Below are 27,205 nucleotides of genomic sequence, written 5' to 3'. Positions count from 1 at the left end.
ACAACAGCGGAAGAAGCTCATGATATCAGCGATTGACTGTTATCTGCACAAAAAGCTTCTGTTTGTGTTTATATGATTAAGTTTACTATCGAGACAGACATCTAAGTGTTTAGCTAGCGGTTTATAGTCATCCTGTGCTTTGACGTATTTATTTTTCATCATGAGCTGTTTGCTGATGAGAGAAAGCCCTATGATCATTGCGCTTAATAAGGAGAAGACAGTCTATGACGGGTTCATCACAGTGCTGGTAAGGAAAGTTTCACATCTCAAAGCTTCACAGTCTTTAACTAAGTGTGAATATACGTTTACAGTGTGAATATGTTATGCCATGTGAATCGCATAACAGCAGTTGAACCGATTGTCACAAGTGTCACATTTTTCTTATTATTTAATCTTTGACAGGAAAAAGACTTCAGGATAAGAATATCTCTACCCCCTGATCATCAGATGAAACAGGCAAAGTATGATTGTAATAATATGGTTTATTTGATGAGTGTATTATTTATTTATTTATATTTATGTAAATATCATATTTATGTAAATATCCAAGAATACCAAATATGTAAATATCCAAGAATACCAACACAATGTAATATAACAAATGTAAACAACATGTATGTAACACATGTAAATAACATTGGACCAGATACATGATACGGTCATATGTTTTTTTGTAAAAAAAAATATAATAATAATAATTTGTATATATATTCCACATAATAAATATTTTTGATAAAGTGCTTTGACTTAAGTTTTACATTTTTAACAAGGACTTTTTCACGAGCCAGTACAATTGTTAAATCATATATAAACACTAACTTTGCATAAATTATTTTGTTAATATACATGATTTCAAAGGTTTAGGTATTATTATTATTGTCATTTTCTTTGGCTTGTCTTTGACTGTTTTGCAGATTACATTGTTGCTGGCAAATGAAACGGCTACTTCATGGTTATCAACATATTGTGAAGCAGGTACAATAAATCAAAGGCAAATAGTTCGCAGCTATTTCTCATCATTCAAGAAATACGTCTTAATTAACACATAATGTTTGTCGAGGGGAGAAAAAAAATCATTTTCCATCCATGTGCCTCTAGGGTGAAAAGATTAGATTTATGATTTGCCCTGCCTAGATTTATGCAGTACCCCAACTAGTTAAAGTTCATTATTTTCTTATGAATTTAAAATTATTAAAAATTAACTCTAATGGTCACTCTCATTAGTCAAATGACAGGTGCTGGTTTTGCTATTTTGTATGTAGTAGTATAATCAAAACATTTGAATTGCATTATTTATTTATTTTTTCAGAGATTACAGCATTCAACTAATTTGATGGCTTTTATTCTGGAACTCAGAACAGTATTGGTAAGTATTGCTAAAATATTGCATGTTTTATCCCTGGAGTTGAACATTACCATATTCATGTTGACAAATGTTATACATGATGTAATGTTTAGCATCATATTACCATAATAAGAACATGAGTCCCGCAGATTGAATAAATGATTCTCATTATGAACTTGTCTATTATCAGGAAGTGGCGTTGAAGAGTCAACCAGGATGCCAGTCCTTCTCACCACCTCAGTATTATTCCCAGCTGATAACCGAGATGGAGATCTTAGGATGGGATAAGTATGATGTTTCTAGTGGCCTAGTGCTTTTCTCGACTTGCATTCGATTGTGTTCTCTTATAATTGCATATAGGACAAATCCTTTGCATTAATGTAAGGACATAAATGGCACGTACTGTCGTCAACTTTTCATGAAAACATCGTGTCACATTTCTCACTTTGTAACACAAGAGGCTAATGTGGTGTCTGTCAGCCATGTATCAAGCTGTGATTTCACTAGGCTTCTCATTTTCCACTTTCTATTAATGTCCAAAGATATAATTATGATATTAGCAAATGCAAATTGGTCTAATTGGAGACCCACTCTCAAGTTTAATGGAGAAATGTAGGCTGAAAAGTTAGGCTGGAAATAAGGTGCACATTTCAGACCTGAATTGCGGTCAGAAGTATTATGCACAAGCGCTATCTGTAAATGCACTTGAGATTAATTAAGATCCTTAATTCGTGTCTCTGTTAATAGCCTCAAGTCCGGCACAGTTGCGGACCCTGATTGGTTTAGGAAGGGGGAAGTGCCGCAGAACCTGGTCATTTTAATGAGTTTTAGTTGCCTTGAAGAAGCCACATTTACTGTTAATTACTGTATAGATGGGGTCAGGTCTGTTCTCCCCTCTTATCCCCAGAATAGTTCAAAAGAGTCAGATATTTAGGAAATTACAAAACATCAGTCTCCGGCTGCTTTATAGTGCGTTCTAAGTGTGCCATTGAAGTATTGCAGCAAAGCGTTAGGTCATAAGAAAATGAAAGTTGAATATTTTGACTTTGATCCCAGTTTGCTCCCATTTTACTGTGAGATATTGCATTTGGTCTGACATCGTCATCTGAAACTGTTCAGATTTTTTTTTTAGACAATTGGTGCATAGGTGCCATGGTGAGAGGTTGTCACACCTTGCACATGTATGAGAGAGAAGCGCTGGGCTTCTCGCTGTGGTCTTTTAACACCCCGCCAAGATAATGACACCTGAGCAGGTTTCCTATTGGCTGGTCTTCTCACCATCTCACGCCAGCCAGCAGTTATATCTTAAAAATCACGATCCCTGGTGGCACCTGTGAGAATGGAATAACTGTACTATTTTCAGCAGCTGGCTTTTTGCATATCTGGAAAGTTGTGATGAGAAGTCTTCGCAAAAAGTGGCCTTGGCGATATTACAGTTTATGTTTCCCCCCTTACTATTCCGATTTCTTTGTTTTTTTGTTTTTGTACGGCTTTATGCTTTCATCTATGGCCTGTTTGTATGCAAACATGCCAAATGTTCCTTTCGCCATTTATGAGGGGAGCTGATTTTCTAGTTGCAAATGTAATGCTCTCATCAATCCTCCCAGCAAGACATCGAGCCGTCAAGCTGTTTCAATCAACTGAGGTGAACGCCAGCAAGGCCTGATACTGTGGCGGCAGATCCCTGTAGAATGCAGAGTGGCTGAATGAGGTTCCAGCTCTGAAAAGAGATCTCAATTTCGAGGAAATGAATGATTGGTGTGATTTTGTGCCAAAAGCTCATGTAATTGAATGTGATGCAAAAGATTCGTCCCATTGCTTCATGGGTTATGAGAGAAACAGACTGAGCAGCATTAAGATCACTTTGAACAGTAGAACAGAGAAATCAAGCGTGTTTGCAGGTAGATCTGTAAGAACTGCAAACAGTATTTACAAATGGAAAGGCATTTCATTTTTTTTTAAGTTGATAGCTCATGCGCATCACTACTTTTCACTTTAATTTCTAATTAAAATGGGGGGGAAATTGAATAAAAAGTGTGAAATAATTGTGGGCCGTGCACACATGTTTGAGTACATGAGTTAGTAAAAAATATGTTGTGTTAAAGGGTTAGTTCACCCAAAAATGAAATTTCTGTCATTAATTACTCACCCTCATGTCATTCCAAACCCGTAAGACCTTCGTTCATCTTCGGGACACAAATTAAGATATTTTTGACGAAATCCGAGAGCTTTCTGACCCTTAGTATTAGACAACAACGCAATTACCATTTTCAAGCCCCAGAAAGGTAGTAAAGAAGAGTGACATCGTTGAAATAGTCCATGTGACTACAGTGATTCAACCTTAATTTTATGAAGCGGGGAGAATACTTTTTGTGCACAAAAGAAACTAAAATAATGACTTATTTAACAGTTTATTCTCCTCCGTGTCGGTGTCTGATGCTGTTCACGTTGTAAACGCAGTTCAGCGCTTCCTGGTTCTACGTCAGAACACCGGCTCAGTATTGGCTGGCTCCTGCGTCAGCACCACACGCATGCGTTATGATGCTCACGTGAACAGCGTTTTAGACTGACACAGAAGAGAAGAAAATGTTGAAGAAAGTTTTTTTTTGCGCACAAAAAGTATTCTCCTCACTTCATAAACTTAAGGTTGAACCACTGTAGTCACATGGACTATTTCAATGATGACTTTACTACCTTTCTGGGCCTTGAATGTGGTAAGTGCGTTGTTGTCTATAGGGGGTCAGAAAGCTCTCGGATGTCATCAAAAATATCTTAATTTGTGTTCCGAAGATGAACGAAGGTCTTACAGGTTTGGAACGACATGAGGGTGAGTAATTAACGACTGAATTGTAATTTAATGTACAGTGAGTAGAGTATATTCTGCTGTAATAGCAGAAGAGAGTGTGAGAGTTCTTCCAGAGTTGTTATGTGGATTTAAGTGCTGAGGGACAGAATGTGGATATGTGATCCTGCAGTTTCTGCCGATGGGAACACTCAGAGCAAAGTGTGCATGTATAAACTAACCACGGCATGCTGTGTTACACGACTCGTAAATAAGCTGCTGAAATACAAGTGTGTCGTGAAGTGCTGGGATTTTAGCAATAAATCTGTGGTCGCTGTAGTTGATTTTTTAGCACTGTTTGCTGGGAGATTGTATACACATCTGAGGAGCATGAATGACCAAAATCACATATCACTGTTATGTTTTTATTTACAACATATTCACTGTTGATCTGTCTGATGTGTGTTGTATGTGGTCTTATGTGTGATGCTATTGATCTGTCTTGGCAGGCTGCTCTTCATCGATGCAGAGTTCCGCACACTCAAGATGAAGGCAGAGGACTCTGCAGGTCGTCAGCACACTATTACAATCAAGCTCAAGTCTAAGGTGAAGCCAAGGGTCAAGCCCTGTTTTATTCCTTTTTTTGGTAAAACTTTATTTCACTGTGTCCTTGTTACACGTTACATGTACTCAGGGCTTGACATTGACTACCGCCAAATATGGGTGGATTTCAGCAGTAGTGTAACGCAGTCATTCCTACTACCCATTTTAGCGGGTTGAATTATATATATATATAATATATACCTTTTTCAATTGAAGTCTTTAAAAAAGGCATCTGAAATAATAAAGTGCAATGTAGTGTTGTCAGAAATATCCATTTTTCGATACATATCGATAGGCCTACTAAAATATCTGAAAATCTTCCAGTACTCATTTTCCGCAGAATAGAGACACAATACCAGCTGCACTTTCTCGCTCTCATTTCTCCGACAGAGAGTTGACACACAAACCTGCCTCCCCTTACTCAGTCATTTCATTTGCTCCGGATGAACATTGTTGGTGTTGCAGGGCTTGAATTCCGACATGGGATTTCACTGTATCGGTCGAATCTACATGGCTTTTCCCCGCCATAAAGCATTGTTTAGTAATGTCGCTGTAAGTTTGAGATCTGAAATGTTTTTCTGTGGTCCTTTGAACATTCTTTTAACCCTTTAACCTCTAACCCTAACTTTTACTTTACTTTTACATAAACAGCTTCCAGTTCGAGTATCAGTGGTGTGGAACCCGAGGAAACATTTCAGATCTTAAACTTACAGCGTTCTAATTCTTCCAGTCTATTAGCAGCTTCCCTTAAGAGGTCGGACACTGAACGTCTGCCTGCTGAGTTTGACATTACTAAACAATGCTTTATGGCGGGGAAAAGCCATGTAGATTCGACCGATGCAGTAAAATGCTAACCAACCAATGGGCAGAAGTTGACCCCCTAAGACAGCCCCTCCTCATTTGCATAATGAGGCAGAAATGCATACAGAAATGTAAAAACGACAGGCAGAAATAAATAGCATTGAAGAAATAAATAGGGTAAAAAAATACAAAGGAAGAATAAAACAGACACAAATATTATAACATGCACATAAATAAATAAGGTAATTATTACAAAGGTGAATAAATAAAGAAGCTAATTAAGAGATATATACATTTATGTCTCACTGTATAATTTAATTTCTACCTACATTTATTTGTTTATTGTATTTTTTGGGGCAATTAATTGTATGCTTATTTATTTATTGAGCATTTATTTATTTTTGTATTTATTTTTAAATATGGTAGAGCTGGTCCTCCATACTTGTGCACATAAATCCGCCTCTCAGTACTAAATTGAGTTCTTTTTCGCTGCTTATTACACTTAAACAGTCAAATACACACAAAATAATGTCAAAATGCCAGTTTTGGCTAGTATACAGGCCACAGGTTTTATTTTACTATGCAAAAAAAATGATAGAAAAACAAAAAGCTCACAGGAAAAATCCGTTATTAATATTTTGTTGACTCTCTTGATTCTCTCTTGTGTTCATAATTTCTTATGAGCTTGGCCAAAAATTATGTGTGGCACAATTTGGCTTGTTTCATTGCATTATCACAAATAAAACAACTGACTCCAAGCACAACTACAAAATATGCTTTCAAAGTCTTTAACAAATGTTTAATAATATTTGGATAAAGGATGATATCACTTTTGACCTCTACAGTATACATTATATATATACATTTAAAAGTTTGAGTCAGTAAGATTTAAAAAAAATCTTGGGCCAAAAGTAACATAATGCTCACCAAGGCTTTATTATTTATTATTAAAAAAATACAGTAAAAAACAGAAATGTTGTGAAATATTATATTTTATATATATATATATATATATATATATATATATATATATATATATATATTATTACAATTTAAATTGTTAAAATCAAACTGTTATAAATAATTTTAAACTGTAATTTATTCATGTGAAAACAGTTGTGCTGCTTAATATTTTTTGTGGAAACCAATAAGTTTTTCATTAATTTGATGAATAGACATTTCAAAGGAAAAACATTTATTTGAAATAAATATCTGACCCCAAACTTTTGAACTGTAGTTGTAGTTGAACTGTGTGTGTGTGTGTGTGTGTGTGCACGTGCGTTCGTGCGTGTTTGGGACCCCACAAAGATGGCAAATCTAGATCTAGATCCTCAGTCTCTGCTGGACTGCAAAAGGAGCAGAACTTTGGTTTTAGTATCTAACTTTAAGCAGGTGGCACTAATGTGCTGTGACTGTCAGATTATGTTGAGAGATGGAGCCGTGAGATTGTGGCAGGGCCTGAAGGAGAGGCGAGAGAGTGTGCAGGGATGCTGTGGCATAGATAAGACCATGAGTGATCCTTATAAGGTGATTACAGGGGCCACAGAAGAAGCAGAAAATTGTGGCGTGTGAGTAGTTTAGTCTGAGGGTCGGGCTGTGTGAGTGAGCTCTGTTTGGCATTGGAAGTGGAGACATGGCATAGATGCCAGTGGCTCCTTGCGGACACTGCACGGGGTCCTGATGAGATTCAGCAGGGCGTGAGAAGCCCCCTGTGCCCACCTGCCCACCATCCTGCTGGGTGCTAAAAATAGCTGTGATCTACCCACCTCACATCTGCTCATCCTCCCAGAGCCGGGCACCTCTCACAAGGCCCTGCGTCACCCAGCGCCAGCTTACTCAACAGGAGCCAGTAAAGGCATCTCTGCTGCTGGTGTAAATGTGGGTTGTGGGGTCATACTCATAGTTGTTTTATTGGTTGTAGTGTGGAAATATATGTAAGAGAATTTTAAGCTTAAAGAGGATGAATAAGTAAGGCCTTCAGGAGTGGAAAGCTCACCTAGTCTTTCAGCATGGAGAGTGGATATGGTATGTTGAAATAAAAAATAATTTATATTCATTTATTAATTTAAAAACGTATAAATTATTCATAATTAAAATAATTATTAATTTATTAATTACATATACACTTAATATTATTTTAATTGTAATTTTATTAATTTATTATATACAGGGTTCCCGCGGATCCTTAAAAAGTCTTAAAAAGTCTTAAATTAGATTTTTAAAATGTAAGGCCATAAAAAGTCTTATAAAGTCTTATTTTTACTTATGAAAGGTCTTAAATTTTAGATGACACTTTGACTTAGACATATCTAAAAGCTTTCCAAATTAAACCATCTAATTAGCGTACGTATTTTTATTTATTTATTATTCTATCTTTGTGGATTTGGTAGTTCACGTGACATTTCGCGTCACTCGCGAGTCGCGGCAGCATAACTGTCTCCTGCACGCGAGAGGAGAGAAGGAGAAGAAAGGTCGTAAATGTCAGTTCAGTTGTAAGTTCATTCTTTATGTGCGTATGGTGTGCGATGTGTATTGTATTTTATGATATTGTAATCATTGTTTTAACAATGTACGAGGCACTGCGAGCTGACATCGCATTTGTCTCTCGTGCTTTCACTGCGTGATGTGTGCAGTGTAACGGTTATGTCCCCAAGTTAGTTTTTGTCTTATATTTATATCATATTATGTTCTTATATTAGAATATCACATCAGAAAGAGTGCCGTTTTCCCGTGCACAATTCCAATTGTGATATTTATGTTATACAACAGTTAAATTAACAATAAGTTAACATTGAGTTACTTTTTAGACACAATATTGTCAATATTGTTTGTTTTCCCTTTATTTCGCCGACTATAATTTCAAAATGAAACCGTAGCAGAGTCTCAATGCAACCGACAGCGATTATTTCTTGACTGAAATCCGCGTTTTGAACGAATCACTTGCTTCTTTCCCGAATGAATCAGCCGTTTGAACGAATCGGTTGAATGAATGACTCCCTCAACTCACTTATTAAGACAGTGATTTGCCGCTGCGGTTTCATATTTAAAGTACCCTTTAAATAAAATGTTAAAATTAGAAATCATTTCATATTTAAATATTGAATATTGATTTAAAAATATATATCTCATAGCTTTATTTATGCAGTTGTAAATGGAGTGTAAATAAATTAATGCCACTTCTGATGCCGCTTCTGTCACCTCTGCACTGCAAAGATGGATTTTGATTGAATGATTTAATTTGACTGTAACATGAAAATGCCCCTGAAAAAATCAATTTAAGGTGGCAAATATTGCCCCTTAATTAAAATATTAATTTCTGTCACTGCTGTGAACTGACCACTGCATAGAATATGAAAAATATGAATATCTTCGTGAGTCAGCTGTCAACAACAGACCCCAACAGACCTAGACCTAAACAGACCAAACCTATAACACAATCAGTAAAATATCATCTAATTATTATCAACAAAACGTTGAAAATATCAAGATATATTTTTGTCAATACTGCACAGCCCTAATGTACGGTATTAATTTTGATTTCTTCAAGTCTTAAAAAGGTCTTAAAAAGCCTTAAATTTGACTTTCAAAAGTGTGCAGGAACCCTGATATAATTTAAATTAATAGTGTATATAATATACTCTATCGTTCAATGTTTATATAGTATACAGTATACATATGATATCAGTACTTTTTTTTTTTTTTTGAAAGAAGTCTCTTATGCTCACCGAGGCTGCATTTATTTGATTAAAATTAAGGTTTGTATATATATATATATATATATATATATATATATATATATATATATATATATATATATATTACTCCTGTGATGGCAAAGCTGAATTTTCAGCAGCCATTACCAGACTTCAGTTATATTAGTCTTCGTTCTAATATTCTGATTTAGTGCTCAAGAAACATTTCTTATTATCAATGTTAAAAACAGTTGTGCTTCAGCTGAATATTTTTGTGGAAGCCGTGATATATATATATATATATATATATAAGTCTTTGACGAATAGAAAGATCAAAAGAACAGCATTCATTTGAAATAGAAATCTTTTGTAACATTATTAATGTCTTTACTGTCATTTCTTTTAAAAAAAAACTTTTTTTCTTTTTCTTATACTTTCACTTTTTAACAACTAAAACAATCAAATCTAGTTATACATAATCTAAGCATGTTTTCTATACTGTATTTCACTGAATAAGCACAATGAAGGATATTTAATTATATATATATATATATATATAACACAAAACATGAATATATAAATATAAAAACATTAATGCACATTGCATACCTAAATCTTAACTTTTATACTTAAAAAATACCATACCAGACTTCCATTAACATTTTGAGTGATAAAAGCATCTGCTAAATTACTACCTTTTTACCACGTATACTGTTTTAAACCATGATTATCAATGTCTCTCTTTTTTTTTACTCTCTTTTCAGTATCCAGCTGAGGCCCCGGAGTTTGCTGCCGATCTTCCTGTTCCATTGGTCATCACGTGGACCTCTCAGGTGCATAGACCAAAATTACTTAACTTTTTGAACAGAAATATTGTTACTGAAAAGTTGATTTGGCTTTTTATCACATTACCAAAATTGGCCTTTTTTTAAATAGCAATTAAAGTACAATGTTTTTAATTAACAAAGTTTTTTGGCATTTAAAGGTGTGTTTTTGTTGATGAAAGGTGTTCCGTTCCGCTGCCGCTTTGATGTTGCTTCCATAAAAAAACAATAACTCCTCTCACAAAGGCTCAAACAGAGCCAAATAAACCGACAGGACAGCGATCTGGAAAGCTACATATGTTAGCGGGCTCTAATGAGCCTCGACGAGTTTCCTCTTACGTATAACAATTAAAAGCGAGAACGGAGACCCATTTTTCACTGTCGTTTTCTTTTTATCATCGTCCTCTGTTTTCGCCTCCTCCCCTGAAAAACAGGCTCCTCTTCAGTCATACGTTTGCTCCAATTACTTTGAGGTGGATGAAAGCGACTTGGCATATTGCACAGCAGTGGTGTGAGTTAGGGAGGGTTGTGCGTTGTGTTGGGTGAGGGATGGCAGTGGAACATGGCTCTCTGACAGAGAAGACCAGCTCAGCACACAGCAGCCTTCTGTCGGCCGAAGCCCTGCTGCGCTGCTGATGTCTTGATGCATCTCCTCTGTTCAGGGAAGAGAAAGGCCTGTCTGCCTGCCTCTCACGTACATTTGAATGAGTGATGATTACCTGCGCTGAACTGACTGTGTGTGTTTGTGGGAGAGTCAATGAGTTTGTGAGTAATGTATAATATGGATTAGGAGATTTGGCGGGGTGTTCTCTTTGTTCTGTGGCGGACACAGAGCTGCAAGTGTGTCTCAGTGGGATTTACACTCAACCAGCCACCCGGACCCTACTCCTGGAGTGCACAAAGAGAAACAATGCTCTCTGCATTAATTTTTACCCCTATTTCAAAAGAGTAAATACAATGCCGCTCAAAAGTTTGGGGTGGGTAAACTCTTCTAATGCTTTTGGAAAAGCCTTATATGCTTTGCATTTATCTAATCAAAAATAAGTTAGGTATAAAATGTAATTGTAAAATATTTTATTGTTTATTGTTTTCTATTTTAATATAGACAGTCATTATTAAATGCCTTTAATACAGTCACTTTTGATGTTACACTGCATACACAATGTTTATTTTATCAAGCTATTTATAAGATATTGTATTCATAAGAGCTAACAATATTGACATTCTGCTCATTTAATAAGTAATATTATTATAATTATTAGTTTTTTACTACAAAATGATGGAAATTAAAAATGTCAATTATTGCCATTTAATTATTGAATGTATTGACATCGCTAGTTTTATTTTATCGCTAAAGACTGTTCATTTGTTGCCAGAGGTATCAATTTATCAGCTATACTGAGATACCAGAATCAAAATTGTGATATTGATCCAACCCTATACAGTGATAATGAATTATTACCATAATCATGTACAGTTATGTTTATATTGTATTCCAAGGTACTGCACTTCACAGAATGTTAGTACTCACACTGTCCCACTAATGTATTATGTAAATAGTTTAGCCCGGCATTGCTTCTTTATGTAGTGGTTTCTTAACAATCACAATTATAGACCACGGGCATTAATGAATACATACTTTTTTGTGTGCAATTATTGATTTATTTACTTGACACTTGTTCACTAAATGACTGAAAATGCACCATTGAACATTATGAGGATGGACCTAATTGGGAGAGTTAACAGAACAGTAAGCATGCTGTCACCTCACTGGGGAGGAATCCATTGTGCCATTCCACATTTCGGGCACATTTCCAAGAGAAATTCAATTATGAGGACATCTCGCCTGCACCATATATTTAAATAAAAGCATAACTATAATCACACAACCGGCATTAATTGGGAAATAATTGCTGCGTCTTTGCACCTGTGCAATGTTAAATTGTTTGTGCTGTATTGGCACATCGACCCATCATATTTGTTTCATGCTCTCTCTCCTATCAGAGCATCCGGTCCTGTGTGGCTTCAGGGAAAGCTCATTCACATTAACATGTGCTTGCCTTAACCAAGATTTCCCCTAACCAATCCAGATTACTATGCTCTTTTTCTGATTTGGCTGTCTGCACATCCCTTGCCCTAGTGCTACTGTCTAAAAACAGAAGTAATTTGATTTGTTTTGTTATGTTCAATTACCAGCTCTGGGTGTTTCATTCAGCTCTGCCTCTGTGCTCTACAATTTAACATGTATGGAAATGTATCAGAGAATCAGGCACATAATCAACGTCAGCACACACAAATTATGTGACAAAAGAAAAACACATGAGATCTTATCCTCTAAAATGCAGCCAGTCCTGTCCCTCTTAAATCAGCTGAGATTGGCTGTATTATGTGGTTGAGGTATTACAATGGTTCAAAATTATTGTTGACAAATGCGATTTAACATCTTACAATCTAAAATCAATCCCGTTTTCTCTCGGATCACCACAAAAGTACACAGATGACTAATAATACACTGTCTGTGTACATATAGACTTGTTGTTTTTTTTGTAGATCTAATCTATATTTCTCAGGGTGGAGCAGGTTAATCAGCTTTTTCAGAATGTTTACATTATCTTTATATTACGCTGCAGATTTTTTGACTGACTACAGCAAGAGTTTTCAAACTTTCTGATGCCTATGGCCCCCAAATATGATGAAGCCGTCTTTGTGAGGGACCCCCATCTGGAAATATAAAAGATGAGAAAAAATACTTTGTTTAAATAAAATAAAAAATATATACAGTAAAGCAAAACAATAAAAGATATTATATATATATATATATATATATATATATATATATTATTAATGTATAAATATATTAATATTTTATCTTATTTTATTTATTCTAGCCTTTAAAATAAAGGATGGAGTTCGTTTTTTATATTTCTTATTGTTAAAACTGTCAGTGGAATAATTATTACAATTAATCTCAATTAATCTTTTATTTTTGGTGTTTTTAATGAATTAAAAATGTATATTATTGCATATTTGATTTATATCTTAAGTTAACTTTGACAGCCCTAATAAAATTGACAAGATAATTAAATGATATTTTCCATAATTTAAATTGGGATGTAAACCTTCAGCGATGTTTGCAAACTTCATTGCGTACAGTGGCATCATTTGGGATGTTTGAAAGTTTTGATGACACAAATTTCAATTCAGCTGCTGTCATCTCTTTCACACTAAATAAGCCTATTCATCTTAGACAGCACTAAAAAAGCAGAGAGGATCTGGTGTCCAGACTAAAGCGTTCTGATTCTGGGCTGAGATTAAAGACCTTGAGTTGGCAGCTCGGTGGAAAGCGAGGAGTGTGGGTCGGAGGTCAGAGCGGCGTGGGCGACCTGTACGCCCTCACTCTGACAGCGTGGAGTGAAACGGGGCCAAACTCCATCAGCTGTCAATCATCAGCTGTGATTTATGAGCGGTCATACTCAAACCATTAGCTCTGCCTCACCACTGGACAGCTCCAAAGGAAACAGAGGCCTACTGTGTTTGTATATGTTAGAATTAGAGGAAGCCGTTATGCCGAACCGTAGATGGGTCGTCTGTGGTTCTCAGTGATCAAACGCTATCGCTGAATTTCTCTTGTTTGCTGATGTATGAGTTTTGGTCTTTTCCTGTTCAGTCACTTTTTATATTTGATTTGTTCTTGGTTGGTGCTTTAATCAATGGTTTGTTGACAGGTCGTTGATGAAGACTTGGCAAGACTTCAGTGGAAATGTTTCTTTTTTTCCTTTTCCTCCCCGAGTGTTGATGGCAGAGGGCTGAAGAGTTTGTATAAAGCAGTGATATGAAACCAGACATGTGGACAGTATCAACATCTTCCATATGCAGAAGTGTTCAGGAGTTATTAAAGACAGCTCAGCCAATGTCAGAAAAAAAAGAGAGAAAAAAAACAATGTTGTTCCTGCATATCAAGAGTTGCATGAGAATTTAAAAGGATACTATTTCTAGCATCTAGGCACTTCTGAGAGGCACCATGTCCATTCAAACAGATGTTTGTGGATTTTACTGGATTTTACTGTAAATGCAACATGCACATGGTCAATACAATCGTTTTACACCTACTTAAGATCATTTGATTTAAGTTGGCATTTAATGAAATCTATTATATATTTGCTAAATGCATGTTCTATCATCTATTTTCTAAATGCATGATATTGATCTTATTGGTAACAAATCATCCATGCCTGTTTTTTTTGGGGGGTTTTTTGGGTTTTTTTTATCTTATTCTATTTTCTAATCAAAAATCCAGTGGAATGACAGACTTCACTCTGGTGAAGTATGCTGGAGTTCTCCAATCATTTAGTCTGCTTAAACATTGATTGCAAGCTCACATTCAGGTCCAACCAACAACCAATGGATAGAACTAAGTCCCTGGCCTACCTCTTTTTTTCTTCTTGCGTAAGACGTTACACTTGGATGGATGTCGCAATACTAAAGAAAAGATTTGTCACTACCTCCGTTTCATTGCAACTTTAAACTGGAAATCCTGTAATCTACCCACCCTTATGTCGTTCTTTTTTTCCCGCTGTAGAGCAAAACATCAGACCTGTTTTTTCCATACAATGAAAATGTATCATTGGCTATCAAGTTCGGTTGCAATTTTGGTTTACACTGGTTAACAATTTGGTTAAGTCCGCCTAGGACCTCAGTGAGTAGCCATTTTTCCATAATGCCTGATCAAACAAAAATATTTAATAAGTATGAAAAGTGTAACAACGAATCATTTGAACATTTCTATATGGTACAGATTTAGCTAGCAGATTAATTGACTAAAGGTGTGGTCAAATTTACCATTGTTTGGCGAATTTTCGCAGCCGAACTTAAGTCATTTCAATTGAAAAATCCACATGATCTAGAGTTTCGCATGAAGGTGAAAGATTTCCATACACAAATTCCACAACCGGTTCAAGTTGGGCACTCAAATTTACACGTTGACCAACAGAAAGCTGCTTGGTTTGAAAGTGACTTTTGTGTGAGCAACACTATTGACAATAGACAATGGACCTTTTTTGCCTGTGAACGTTCACCAACATGCTAATGGGACCACAACTTAACGGTGTACTTGCAAAGCCTAAACTAACTAAAAAAAATTCCACAATGACAGAATATTCAGTTTTGTTTGAACTGTCCCTTTAAATGAAGTCAAAAACCAACTCTCCTGCAGGAAAAATACATTCGAAACTAATTTATTGCCCTTTCTTCTACACCCAGAGCACCTTGGCCCTTGTCCACAGTCAGTTCCTGATAAACGTTGAGGCTCTGTCCGAGTTCTGGTCGGTTCTGGATGAGATAGATGACCAGACGTGGGTGTTGGAACCAGAAAAACCCACAAAAGCAGACTCCATGAGAAGGATCGCCATCGGTAACATTACATTCATATTACTACATTTGAATCTCATTATTTGCAGATCACCACATTTTCCTGCCATCCATCCAACTATGCCCATCAACAATGATTTCCCGTGATATTAAGCTGCCATATTGCTGTTCTTCCCCAGGAAACAATGTCTCAATAAAGGTACAAATTGACCCCAGACACCCCAAAATGCTGCCGGAGTGCTGTTTGCTCGGGGCTGAGCACGGTAGGCATTTTTCATATCTGCAAATCTCTCTGTTTATCTCCATACAGCTTTTATTACGGTTTCCTGCATGTGAGAGGCAGCTCGTCTGTGAGGAACTCGTGCCTCCCTCTCCTGCTCTTGTTTTTCAATTACCTCCGTACATAAGTGCACATGCTGTAAATGCTTTACTGCATTTAGACAGGACCGTTACAGCTGGAGCGGCTGAGCTGACAGCCCGCAATATGTTTGCGGCGCAATGTGCTTTTAGATTTCGAGTGAGATGGTGCTGGAATGGAGGTCAGTTTGCACTATTTAAGCCGCCGTGATTGTTTCTTTAAATCCAAGGTCATGCTTGGCTGACAATGGCACACAGAACACATTGTCGGTTGCCTAGCAATGTTATTCATTGATATTAAATCCACACTTCAATAGTCAAGACGGTGGCAGTCGCGGACCCTCCGAGCGCGGGGTCAGACAGAAATATTGCTTTTTGCATTTACAAATGACAAACAGAGAGTGCGGCTATCACGTCCCTCCCAGATTGATCTCTCGGGTGGAACAGCCATGATGAGCGCGTTTTATTTGAATTATTTGAATATTTCCCTTTCTGTCAGACTGTTTGTCACCGTAGGAAATGTCCTGTTCTTTCGCCCGCGCTGCTGTGGCATTTCTACGAGAGAATAGAGATTAGAGGTAAGAAATGACGCGGCCGTGCATTGTCTGTCAGCGTTCTGCGATCAGGTGAGGAACGCTGAATGAGAGATGAGGTAGAGTTAATTGAAACTGCTCGGCTACATTAGGGGGGGTGAGTGCAGTTCTTGCCTTCATATACAACTCTCCCTCGGGCTTGTTTTTGCCATGCAGATTGATTGATATGATTTATGTTGATGGCATTTTTGTCCCCCAGTGCTTTGCAAACATTATGAAGTCCAGTGTGTGTATTGCTATTACAAAAACATAAATAAGTGTGTAGGTTTTGATAATGAATAATTGAAGATGTGACAGAACAGATAACAGCTTACTGTAGGGTCATCAACATACCAATACTGTAAAAAAAAAGTAAAACGGTTTGATTCTCTCTCTATATATATATATATATCAAAACTTTTATTTTACAGTATTAGTTTTTTTACAGTATTTTTTTCAGCATTTCATACTTTCATTTAGCAAGGATCATTAAATTGATCAAAAGTTAGTAAAGACATTTATAACGTTTAAAAAAATTCCTTTTCAAATAAATGCTGTTCTTTTGAACTTTCTATTCAAAGAATCCAAAAAAAATTGTATGATGGTTCTGAAGGATCGTGTGACACAGAAGATAAAATAAATGCAGCCTTTGTGAGCATAACATTTTTAAAAATCTAACCGACCCTACACATTTGAACCGTTGTGCATATTTGTGGGAACTAAATTATGTCTATACTACTAAAATTATATAAAGACTTTGTTAGACTTTTTTTTTAAATCAACCTAATACTAAGGCACCTATACTTTTGGCATTCGTTACCACAAATCTGCTAATAATTTGAAGTCTTGCTTATGTTTTTCAGTTGTCACTCCTTTACGGAATAAATTGAATGCCAATATGCATTTATGGTAAGCAAACTTATTTTCCAATTCATTTTTTTTCCCAAGGAGGTTGAAAATGATTAATGAGAAATCAAAGTTGATGTTGCATATTTCGATGCAAATTTGCTATTTCATGTGCACACCGCAGACAGTTTTCAGTTGATGTATGTATTACAGCATAAAATGAATTTGAAACCCCGTGGTGAGAATGTTTTGGCCCAGAACGTTGATTCTCAAAGTGATATCCTGGATTTTTTGGGCAGTAATCACTGAACTGTATTCATTATACCATCATGACTTGACTGTATGTGTTTAATTAGTGCATGAAGGTCTGATTTCCTCCTCTCCTCATAGGAACCCTGACTGCAGTGTCCTACAGAATATGAAGGATGTGTTGGAGATAGAATTTCCATCGCCTACCACCCACGAAAAATCTGTACGTTGCATATTTTCGTCTCATACACTGCCACTTACAATTAGTTCCACAGCACCATCACATTTAAAGCTTGCAGTGTTCTTTTTTTTTCCCCACCTCCTTTTCTCTTTGTTTTTATCATCGGGAGAGGTGGGTACGGATTTCCTTTAATTGGGTTGTTTACAGATAAGATCATTACAATAACAAAGGTGGCAGAATCTTCGGCACTATCAAGAGCTGTTTAATCATAGCTCCGCCATTTATCTTTTTTCCTGTGTGCATTTTTTATGCTTTCTCTCTTTCAGCTCGCAGGTTGAAAGGCCGCAGTGTTTATTCATAGTCTGTACCGCAGATTAATTCTTGACCATCATTAACATTCTGAAGCGAGAAAAGTTTACTTGTCCAGATGTTGAAATTTTTATCTTCCATCCTTTTAATGGATGGCTCAGGGAAAAAAAAAGAAAGGGGAAAAAAACAACTAATTATCTGAACAGCAATATGCAAACACGGACAGTGGAGCAGTGGGGGGGGGGGCGTGTAAAGATTATCTAGCCTGGCTGAGGTGTCTGAGGATTGTGTGAAGTGAGGGTCAAGCACATATAGGGTTGATGAGTCCACCCTGTGGGAACAAATGAGCTGTCGTGCACCAGCAGGCAGAGTGAATCTCAAATACAGAATTTTAGATCAGACTCAGGGATACAAAATATGTGAAGTGATGCTTTTCATTTGTTTTTATAATTCCGTAAGAGTCTTTCCTGTAATCATTAACTGAAAAATGTACTCACCTTTCATGTGATTCCAAACCTGTATGACTTTCTGAGTTACTTCTGTGGAGCACAGCTGGAGACATTTTGATAAATGTACAGTGCTGGTCAGATTGTTGGAATGGACAACAATTTATTAATTAAATAATAAAAAAAGGGGTTCGTGCGATATGTTTTCTGAAGTCAGTAGCTTCATTATTTACTGAAATTTGGCACATTTATGAGAAAAGTAGTCCTGAATGATGAAACATATTTTTTTTTGTGTCAGATATTTTCATTGATTTGGTTGATCCAATTCACAAAAACTGATTCAATCTTAAGTGATTCAATCACAAATTCACATGATCAGCTCAATGACTCTGTGAACCAGTCACAGTATCACCGAGTCAGTGAGTTGACATTGGATGGATGGATTATTTATTTCTGCTTTACTTAAATTACCTACTTTTATTTAAATGTAGCTAACAAACACTGCTTATTAGAGGGGGAAGCATCTATCCCCATTCATTGCAATTGCATATAAGAATAACCAGAAGATTTGTAGCCTAGAAATTTCTCCTTTTGTTCTCCAAGGAAAAATAAAAAATCCTTCAGGTTTAAAACAACACAAATGTGAATAAATGATGACAAAAATGTCATTGCTGGGAGAACTAAGACTTCATTTTTTTTACTTTACTGACAGTTCGAGTTGTACTACATGTGAAAGCTCATCTAATTTTGTGGTTGTGTACTCAAGAGTTTCAGTGTTGAATGTGGCATCTGCTACTCTTATCGACTTGAGTCAGATATTCCAGATCAGGTCTGCAATGATCCGCGCTGTGGCCAGCCTTTCCATCAAGTGTGTCTTTATGAGGTAACCGCTTTAAGATTTAGCAAATCAGTTTAACAGTATTTCAAACAGAACAATCGCAAAACAATTTCCTAAAAATGTCCAATTTGTTAGTGTTTGTATGGTATTTAAATCTTTTATTGATATATTTGTCTTCACAGTGGCTGAGAGGTCTGCCCACCAGTCGCCAAAGCTTCAATATTGTGTTTGGAGAATGTCCTTACTGCAGCAAGGTAATATTCAACTCTATCACACAAATATAGCAAAGAAAAGAACTTTATTAAAATTCACAATTCAGTTTCAATTAAAATATTATTACATTTCTAGTGCAAAAAAAACATGCCAATTTATAAATCCATTCATATATATTCTTTCAGCCCATCACAGTGAAAACGGTCACAGGAAACGCTTAACAACAGTCTGTTCATTCAGAGTAGTGGTCATATGGCGTTACGGCTCCAGTAAGGATAATACCAACAACCAACAACAGTCAATATCGTAACAAGAAGGAAGATCAACATTCTGTGCCATTTTCTTGACTTTCCAAAGCCATCTTTGTGATGGTACCGAGTCCATTCATCTTCCAATCCACAGACATCACTTCCCCAGTGGTCTCCATCATCATCATCATCATCAGTGTCCTCCCATTGGACTGCATAGTCGTCATTTAGTTTTTGAGTATGTTTTTGCTGGTTCTTATAGTGACGGTTTTGTTTCCCCCTCATGGTCAACCAGGTCTTTCCCTTGTAAACATCCGCATTCCTCTTTTCCTGTGTTGTTGGAGCAAATTTGATATTTTCACATTATAAGAACCATAAAGGAGAGGGTTAATATTAGATCTGGTAATACACGTTTGTATCAAACAATAAATATTGCAAAGCATTTTTGTATTTCCTATGACTTTTTGATGTGAATGATTGACTGTGGTCTATTTGTCATTTGGCCTGTGCTCTACTGTTGGTTTTACTTGTTCGTGTTCCTGTCTGTGTCGTGCTCCTGCTCTTGTTCTAGGATGAACTCGTGGAGGGACGGGCTCATCTTCATCACTGAGGTCCTCATCACTGTCATTAGGCATAGACCTTTGCCTAGCACTTCTTTTAGCAGCCATGTCACCTTTGTTTGGTCTCTGTAAAGATGACACCAACAAATAATTCCAATGAGAGTGTATTAAACCACTGAATGATAACACTACATGTATATACCAAGGACTTCCAAATAAGATGATACCTTTGTGAGAGACCCTCTTCCTAATATATGACAACTATACTATCGTTCAAAAGTTTGGGGTCAGTAAAAAGTAATGAAAGTAATGACATTTATAAATGTTCTTATTTCAAATAAATGTTGTTCTTTTGAACTTTTTCACACAATCTGCTAACAATGTACAAACAGAAAAATCTTCCAATTTTATTTCTTATGATATTTTTGAAGTGTGATATTTTAGGTGTTTCACTTTATGAGATTTAGCTTTTAGACAGATAAGTTGTAGTTTTTTTGTTTTTTTTTTGTCAGAAATAATATTTAAAAGTAAAATACAATAGAATTTATAGTAAAATAATGTATTTTTCAGTAAAACAAAATTGACCAAACCTTTAAAAAAATGCACCCCACATCATCTAGCCAACAAGAACCAATATTCCGTTGTCGTTTTTTTTATTATACCTGCTTGTGTGTCTCTCGTTTGGTCTTGCTCCAGACTTTGTTTGGTGTGGACCCACCCAACTCTTCCTCATCATCTTCCTCTACTGACACCACATGCTTTGACCTGGCTGGTTTTTTGTCAGTAGTCTTGGGTTGGCTTGCAGCCTGTGGGAGGTTAAGTTAAATTAGATGACAGGAATTTACTTGCTTTCGTCTCTGAGCATTCACGAGAGAGTGAAAGAGCAATAATGCTCCCTCCCTGACCTGGATCCTGAGAGGAGAGGACCTGCCCTGATTAATGACATCTACTGCTCTCCCTAAGGTGGCAACTGTCCAAACTAAATTTGGCCACAGATCACCAGCGAGGTCAGCTGTAGGCAAAATAAACTCCAGGAGTGTTGGAGTGACACGAGGAGCTGCTGGCCTCACGGTGCCTGACGTGGTTTCAGGAGAGCTGAGACACGAGGGGGACATTGATGGTGTTGTTTTAGCTTTTATTCAAAGGAACTGAAGCTACATCGACTAGAAGGAGATGAACAGAACCACAGAGAAAAATCCAACTACAAAGAAAAGGGGATTCAAATCTTAATGCCCTTGCTGTTGACACTGATGCTTTCCATGTGTGCTAAAGGTAGGGTGGCCAAGGTCAGAGGAAAAAGACTCTGCACACTGCTTTGTAAGAACTCTCCATACATGTAAAACATTAAAATAAATTTGAACGCAGCCATTTCCTGCGCATCAAAAAGGAACACCAATGAAGGAACGATCAATTCCTTTACACTTTGAACTGGCAGCCCCAATCTGGTTTTAGCAACATCAACACACATTTTCCTGTAGTCTTCCTCAACAGAACCATGACCTAATCCATCTCAGGGAAACACATTCTTAGGTTAAACACTAGTCAAGTGCACCAAGGAAGCTCTTACATCCGAGTCAGAAAGTCAACATATTCAAGTCAGAAACAAATAAATAATCGGGGGGGAAAAACAATGAATGACTAGATGTTGCGCAACACTGAAACTTGAATTGTAGAAATTTTCATTTAAGAAAGCATGGTTAAGATAAATTTATAATCATAATTTTATAATTGCAACCAGCATAACTTTTTATAGGCCTTGCAAAAAAGATATATCCTATTACATTTATATATTTCACTATAATTGGTTAGCTTTCATTTTATGAACCAGGGTGGAACAACACTTAATTTCCCACAATGTCACTATTTGCCATTATTTCTAGTACACAAGTAAAGGTGCGTTCACATTTAGCATTGTTCGCCAAATTTTCATAGGCAAAATCCAGTGATTTCAATAGGAATGCAGGTGATCTGGAATTCTGCAAGAGGGCAAAAAATGTCCCAATGCAGATTTCGCATCGGGTTCAAGTTGGTAAAGGCAATTTGCCCTTGATCGACGGAAAGCCACTTGGTTTGAAAGTAACTTCTGTCTGTGCTGTGCTTCAAACATTTTTACACTATTGGCTATGGACAACTATTGACTATGACATTTCATTGCAGGCAAAATTTCACAGAAATCTTTAGTTCATTAATGTGCACATATCTTGCATTATTTAAATCATCATTTGTATGATTCATGCTTTATTTATAAAACACTTGAAAATGCTAAGGTCAATCTAAAACTGTAGAACTGAGATGTTTTCTGCAGGGGGTCAAGTATGCAGAGTGGTTTCAATATCAGGGACACAAGGAGAGTAACTGACACCCTTAGCACTGAGGGTATTTACCAACCCTTCTTCCAAATCACATTGAGCCTTCTCTATTGAACCACAGATCAAATTGCTGGACAGCTCCACATAAAAATGAGAGGCAATTCTAACTGCCGATCTTTTGGCCTCTGCAAAATGTGTGTATTCAACAGCCCCAAATTGGGTTGCTCGGGTATTCGTAAAGTTCAGCGGTTCAAGTTGGCAGTGATCAACTGTGAAGTGATTCCAGAGGAATTAAGGTCTCTCCACTCCAGACCTCTTGAGAGCCAATAAGCCTTTTGGCAAGGTCACCAAAGGTTAACCTACGACACCACGGTCAAGATTCACCAGCTCATTCCATTTAAAGAGGAAAAGTGCCCTTCTTGTCTCTCGCCAGCGTAATAGAGTGCAGGAATTCAGTGTGGTGTATTTTACACAGTTTGATTCTAAATGTGCATATAGACGTTAAAATATAAGTGTCCATGTGATTGCAATAAATAAGAGCGCTTTAATTAAATAGCTCTCTTATATGGTTTTGACACTGCATTGAGCTGTGGCCCCAGGCTAAGAACCTTCGGTAACTCTGAGTCTGTCACCACTGTGTAAATCTCTTCTTTTTTTTCTCGTCCACATCACTTCGGTCCAACTCCAACGCCGCCAATAGGCCAGTCAGACGGCTCTGAGCAGGAGTGGGAGTCAGTATAGCTGGGAAAGGGTCAGAAGAGGGTTCCCAAACCTGAGCATCTCCTTCTCTCTCCCAGACAGATAAATCTGCCGCAGCCCACAGGCTGCTCTGAATGCTCCAGCCCCAGCTCATATGGTCTCTATTAAGACTACCGGGCTGCTGTGCCAAAGCATCTCACACTCACCCTTTGTGTGGTTGGCCTGGCCATATCGAACGCTCTTGGCCTGGAGAAGTCCAATGGGCCCAGTGGCCCAGCCGCTGACAGAATCTTTCTGAAGGCCTGGTAGTCTGGCTTTTCATTGTAGCCGAGGTTTTTCACGCTGGACAGGAACCTGGCTATTTCTGCAAGGGGTCAAAAAGAAAGACATCTGAATATGCTAAACTTAAAGGGATAGTTCACCGAAAAACTGACATTCTGAAGAACATTTCAGTTGTCATTGTTCAAACAATTAAAGTTATATTAATGGGGTCCAAAACTTTCAAGTATCATGAAATTAATCCATACAACTCAATTGGTATACTGTAATTCTTCCAATGCAACACGAACACTTTGTATGATGAAACCGGTCACAATTTAAGCCTTTATTCACTTTTAAATCAAATCAAAACATTGATACACACACACAAACCTCAAACAACAAATAAAATCAAACCTCATTGATTCTCGCACGTCACGTGACCAAACGTCATGACGATTGACTTGGACTATACCATTTGTATGAATTAATTCCACATCATCTTAATGTTTTTGACTTTCACAATATGGACAAAACTAGCTGAAACTTCTTCAAAATATTCTCTTTTGTACTCCACAGAAGAAAGAAGCATGTGCAATACAAGTTTGGAACGACATAAGGGTGAGGAAATGACAGGACAGAATGTTCATTCTTGGGTGGACTATCCCTTTGATACACAGAAACAATTCTGAAAATCCGATGTTAAGCAGGAAACTTTTTTCGAAACCCTTCATCATGTAGAGCAGAGGTCCTCACTGTCTGTTCCATGAGACATAATTACAACGGTAGCACCATTTTACCGTTTCTACAGTTTAAAGTGTTTAAAAATCGCTCAGGTTCATTTGCCGTAAAGGCTCGTACACACCGGGACGAATATCAGCGCGCGTTATTCGGCAGCGTTTTTCAACGCGTTTTTTGTGTTCACACCCAAGCGATTTTCGCTGACGATGAGCTGAGTGAACATGCAAATTCATTCCCTGACATTAGATGGCGCCCATTTGCTCTGCAATACCACTCCATAACATTCTCTTTTATCAAGATTTTTGTAGTCGCTGTCGCGTTTGTCATATAGTACTTTATGTTCCGACACCAACGAGACCAGCAGCTCTACATTCATCTTGCCTTGCATCTTCCTCGTCTTATTTCTTCCCGGCAGTGTAGACGCATCTTGGCGTATATCTTCTTCGCCGTTACGTATGTGTGCTCGGCAAGACCGCGTCAAACAAAAAAAACGAACCCGAGGCGTTTTTTAAAAAATGACGCTTTTACGCGTGGCGTTTTTCGTGTCGGTGTGCACACTCACATTGGCGCCCTTTGTTTAGTCACGAGGCGTTAAACGTCGGCGAATATCGCGCGTGAAATTCGTCCCAGTGTGAACAGGCCTTAAGGGTCTTTCGGCGCTATATCTTTAATATTTGTATCTAGAACCAAACGCGCTTCATTCAATCCCTATCCGTTCTGTGCGCATTGCTTTCCACACTGCTAAAGACTCTAATTCGCCGCATTTAGAGCTGCAGATGACTTGGTTAGTTTAACAACACAGTAGCAAAAACAGTGAACAGCAAAATAGATTAATTCTTTTGCTAAAACTGCAGAAAATGAGAAGAGGACAAACTATTATATTGTGGCCAGCTTAAGGCACACCTGTGCAATAATCTATGGAAGCATATGGGTAGCAATATTCAATTTGAAATGTAATATGCAAAATGACAATGAAATATGTAAAATGGCATTGCATTCTGTATTTAAATTTACATTTTACATTACCATTCTAGCAACGTTTGGTGCAAAATGAAAAGGCAAATGTAAATTATGTAATTTCATTTTCAATTTCATACACTAGTTTTAATATGCATATTGAAACGCTTTATAAGTTGCAAAATTAAAATGAAAATGCATTACAGAAATGATTAGATATGTGTAGCATGTTCAAGCAAAAACTGTGGCAAAATGATCATTCAAATGTTATTTTTCTTAATTGCATTTACACTCACAGTCAAGACACTTGCGATTGCATTTTCATGAAATGTCCCGCAATGAATGTAGCAAAATTCAATGTGCACATTGAAAATGCATTCCGAGCCGATCACGCCCCCTCCTGCCCTGTCAATCACTGCATCAAGGCGGGGCTTAAGCTGTGTTGTTTCTCTCTATGGAACTCCGAGAAGCTGCACAAGCAATAGAGCGACAAAGTGCAAATGCTGCCCCTTTAGAAAGACCATCGTCCAGCTTAAGCATGACGCCTCCGGATCGAAGTGGTGGGACACGGGGTAAGTTGGCAGAAAGAGAAGAGACAAGGGGGTCGGTCGACGGTCGTCAAACGGTTAGACCTAGGGTTGCCAACTTTCACTCGGGGTCTGGACTGTGGAGTGTATTTGACGATCACACTCTTACGTGACCATAGAACGTATGTACGAAAAGTGCTCGTTTTGGCAAAAAAAAAAAAAAAAAAAAATGGGGTGACACCCGGCTTTACCTGCGGCTGCGGTCACACTACCGACCCCTTGTCTCTTCTCTTTCTGCCAACTTACCCCGTGTCCTACCACTTCGATCCGGAGGCGTCATGCTTCCAAGTACCTGGTTCCATAGAGAGAAACAACACAACTTAAGCCCCGCCTTGATGCAGTGATTGACAGGGCAGGAGGGGGCGTGATCGGCTCGGAATGCATTTTCAATGTGCACATTGAATTTTGCTACATTCATTGCGGGACATTTCATGAAAATGCAATCGCAAGTGTCTTGACTGTGAGTGTAAATGCAATTAAGAAAAATAACATTTGAATGATCATTTTGCCACAGTTTTTGCTTGAACATGCTACACATATCTAATCATTTCTGTAATGCATTTTCATTTTCATTTTGCAACTTATAAAGCGTTTCAATATGCATATTAAAACTAGTGTATGAAATTGAAAATGAAATTACATAATTTACATTTGCCTTTTCATTTTGCACCAAACGTTGCTAGAATGGTAATGTAAAATGTAAATTTAAATACAGAATGCAATGCCATTTTACATATTGCATTGTCATTTTGCATATTACATTTCAAATTGAATATTGCTACCCATATGCTTCCATAATAATCATGCTGTCTAATCAGCATCTTGATATGCCACAGTTGTGAGGTGGATGGATTATCTCGGCAAAGGAGAAGTGCTCACTAACACAGATTTAGACCGATTTGTGAACAATATTTGAGAGAAATAGGCCTTTTGTGTACATAGAAAAAGTCTTAGATCTTTGAGTTCAGCTCATGAAAAATGGGGGCAAAAACAAAAGTGTTGCATTAATAATTTTGTTCAGTGTATATTGATGGTTTAAAACACATGAACTATTGATTTGAGACTTAAGTTTGCAATGGAATTAATTTTTGGCTTGGAGTATATTTGAGTTTGTTATACTTTTATGTAATATAATTTTGGTTTTTTTTGTGTAATTTACTTTTTGCTTTATTTTCAATTGTTCTGTGTGACAAAGTTGGGATTGTATTGGGGTTTATAGAGGGTTGGCTGGTTATTAATATCATTAGAGGGGGGATGAGTTTTTGTTCTACAATGTATTTGCTATGATTATATATATTATTGTTATATTGGTTTATTTGTCAATAAATCTTTTTTCTTTTGTGTGAGTACATTGTAGTTAGTTTTTTTTTATCTCCCTTGCTTGAAGGAACAGTTACCTTAGTTACATACTGTAATTGTGA

At 37.1% G+C, this 27,205-nt stretch overlaps 2 protein-coding genes across 3 annotated transcripts in view; one reads left to right on the top strand and one right to left on the bottom strand.

Annotated features, from left to right (window-relative positions):
- On the top strand, positions 1-19,748 carry fancl (FA complementation group L). Of its 2 annotated transcripts, XM_056236951.1 has the most exons (14): positions 1-247; positions 403-461; positions 915-975; positions 1,310-1,366; positions 1,536-1,633; positions 4,637-4,733; positions 9,988-10,056; positions 15,307-15,457; positions 15,594-15,677; positions 17,207-17,252; positions 17,580-17,661; positions 19,141-19,257; positions 19,395-19,466; positions 19,611-19,748. In XM_056236951.1, the coding sequence occupies exons 1-14, from the start codon at positions 161-163 to the stop codon at positions 19,644-19,646; spliced, it is 1,116 nt and encodes a 371-aa protein (XP_056092926.1). In that variant the 5' UTR covers positions 1-160; the 3' UTR covers positions 19,647-19,748. The 2 variants fall into 2 exon arrangements, 1 of the variants encoding a protein (XP_056092926.1); XR_008804066.1 differs by lacking the exons at positions 19,141-19,257; positions 19,395-19,466; positions 19,611-19,748 and having other exon boundaries at positions 15,594-16,349; positions 17,580-17,618.
- The window catches only part of vrk2 (VRK serine/threonine kinase 2), a 20,188-nt gene continuing 12,474 nt past the window's right edge, over positions 19,492-27,205 (bottom strand). Inside the window, exons 10-13 of the mRNA XM_056236950.1 lie at positions 23,448-23,605; positions 20,896-21,039; positions 20,201-20,359; positions 19,492-20,003 (exon numbers count right to left, since the gene is read on the bottom strand). Of these exons, the coding sequence (XP_056092925.1) occupies positions 19,674-20,003; positions 20,201-20,359; positions 20,896-21,039; positions 23,448-23,605 (791 nt within the window). The 3' untranslated portion in view covers positions 19,492-19,673. The remainder of the gene's footprint in view (positions 20,004-20,200; positions 20,360-20,895; positions 21,040-23,447; positions 23,606-27,205) is intronic.

The sequence above is a fragment of the Rhinichthys klamathensis genome, unplaced genomic scaffold, assembly GCF_029890125.1.
Source record: "Rhinichthys klamathensis goyatoka isolate OS25496 unplaced genomic scaffold, OSU_Roscu_1.1 h1tg000474l_1, whole genome shotgun sequence".
NCBI classification, from domain to species: domain Eukaryota; kingdom Metazoa; phylum Chordata; class Actinopteri; order Cypriniformes; family Leuciscidae; genus Rhinichthys; species Rhinichthys klamathensis.
This window is presented reverse-complemented; position numbering and strand designations above follow the sequence as displayed.

Bases quoted from the DNA above. Each gene is read 5' to 3' on its own strand.
- fancl (XM_056236951.1), top strand. From the start codon at position 161: ATGAGCTGTTTGCTGATGAGAGAAAGCCCTATGATCATTGCGCTTAAT. The intron at 1,367-1,535 runs GTAAGTATTGCT...GTCTATTATCAG, and splicing joins TGGAACTCAGAACAGTATTG to GAAGTGGCGTTGAAGAGTCA. The intron at 15,458-15,593 runs GTAACATTACAT...GTTCTTCCCCAG, and splicing joins CATGAGAAGGATCGCCATCG to GAAACAATGTCTCAATAAAG.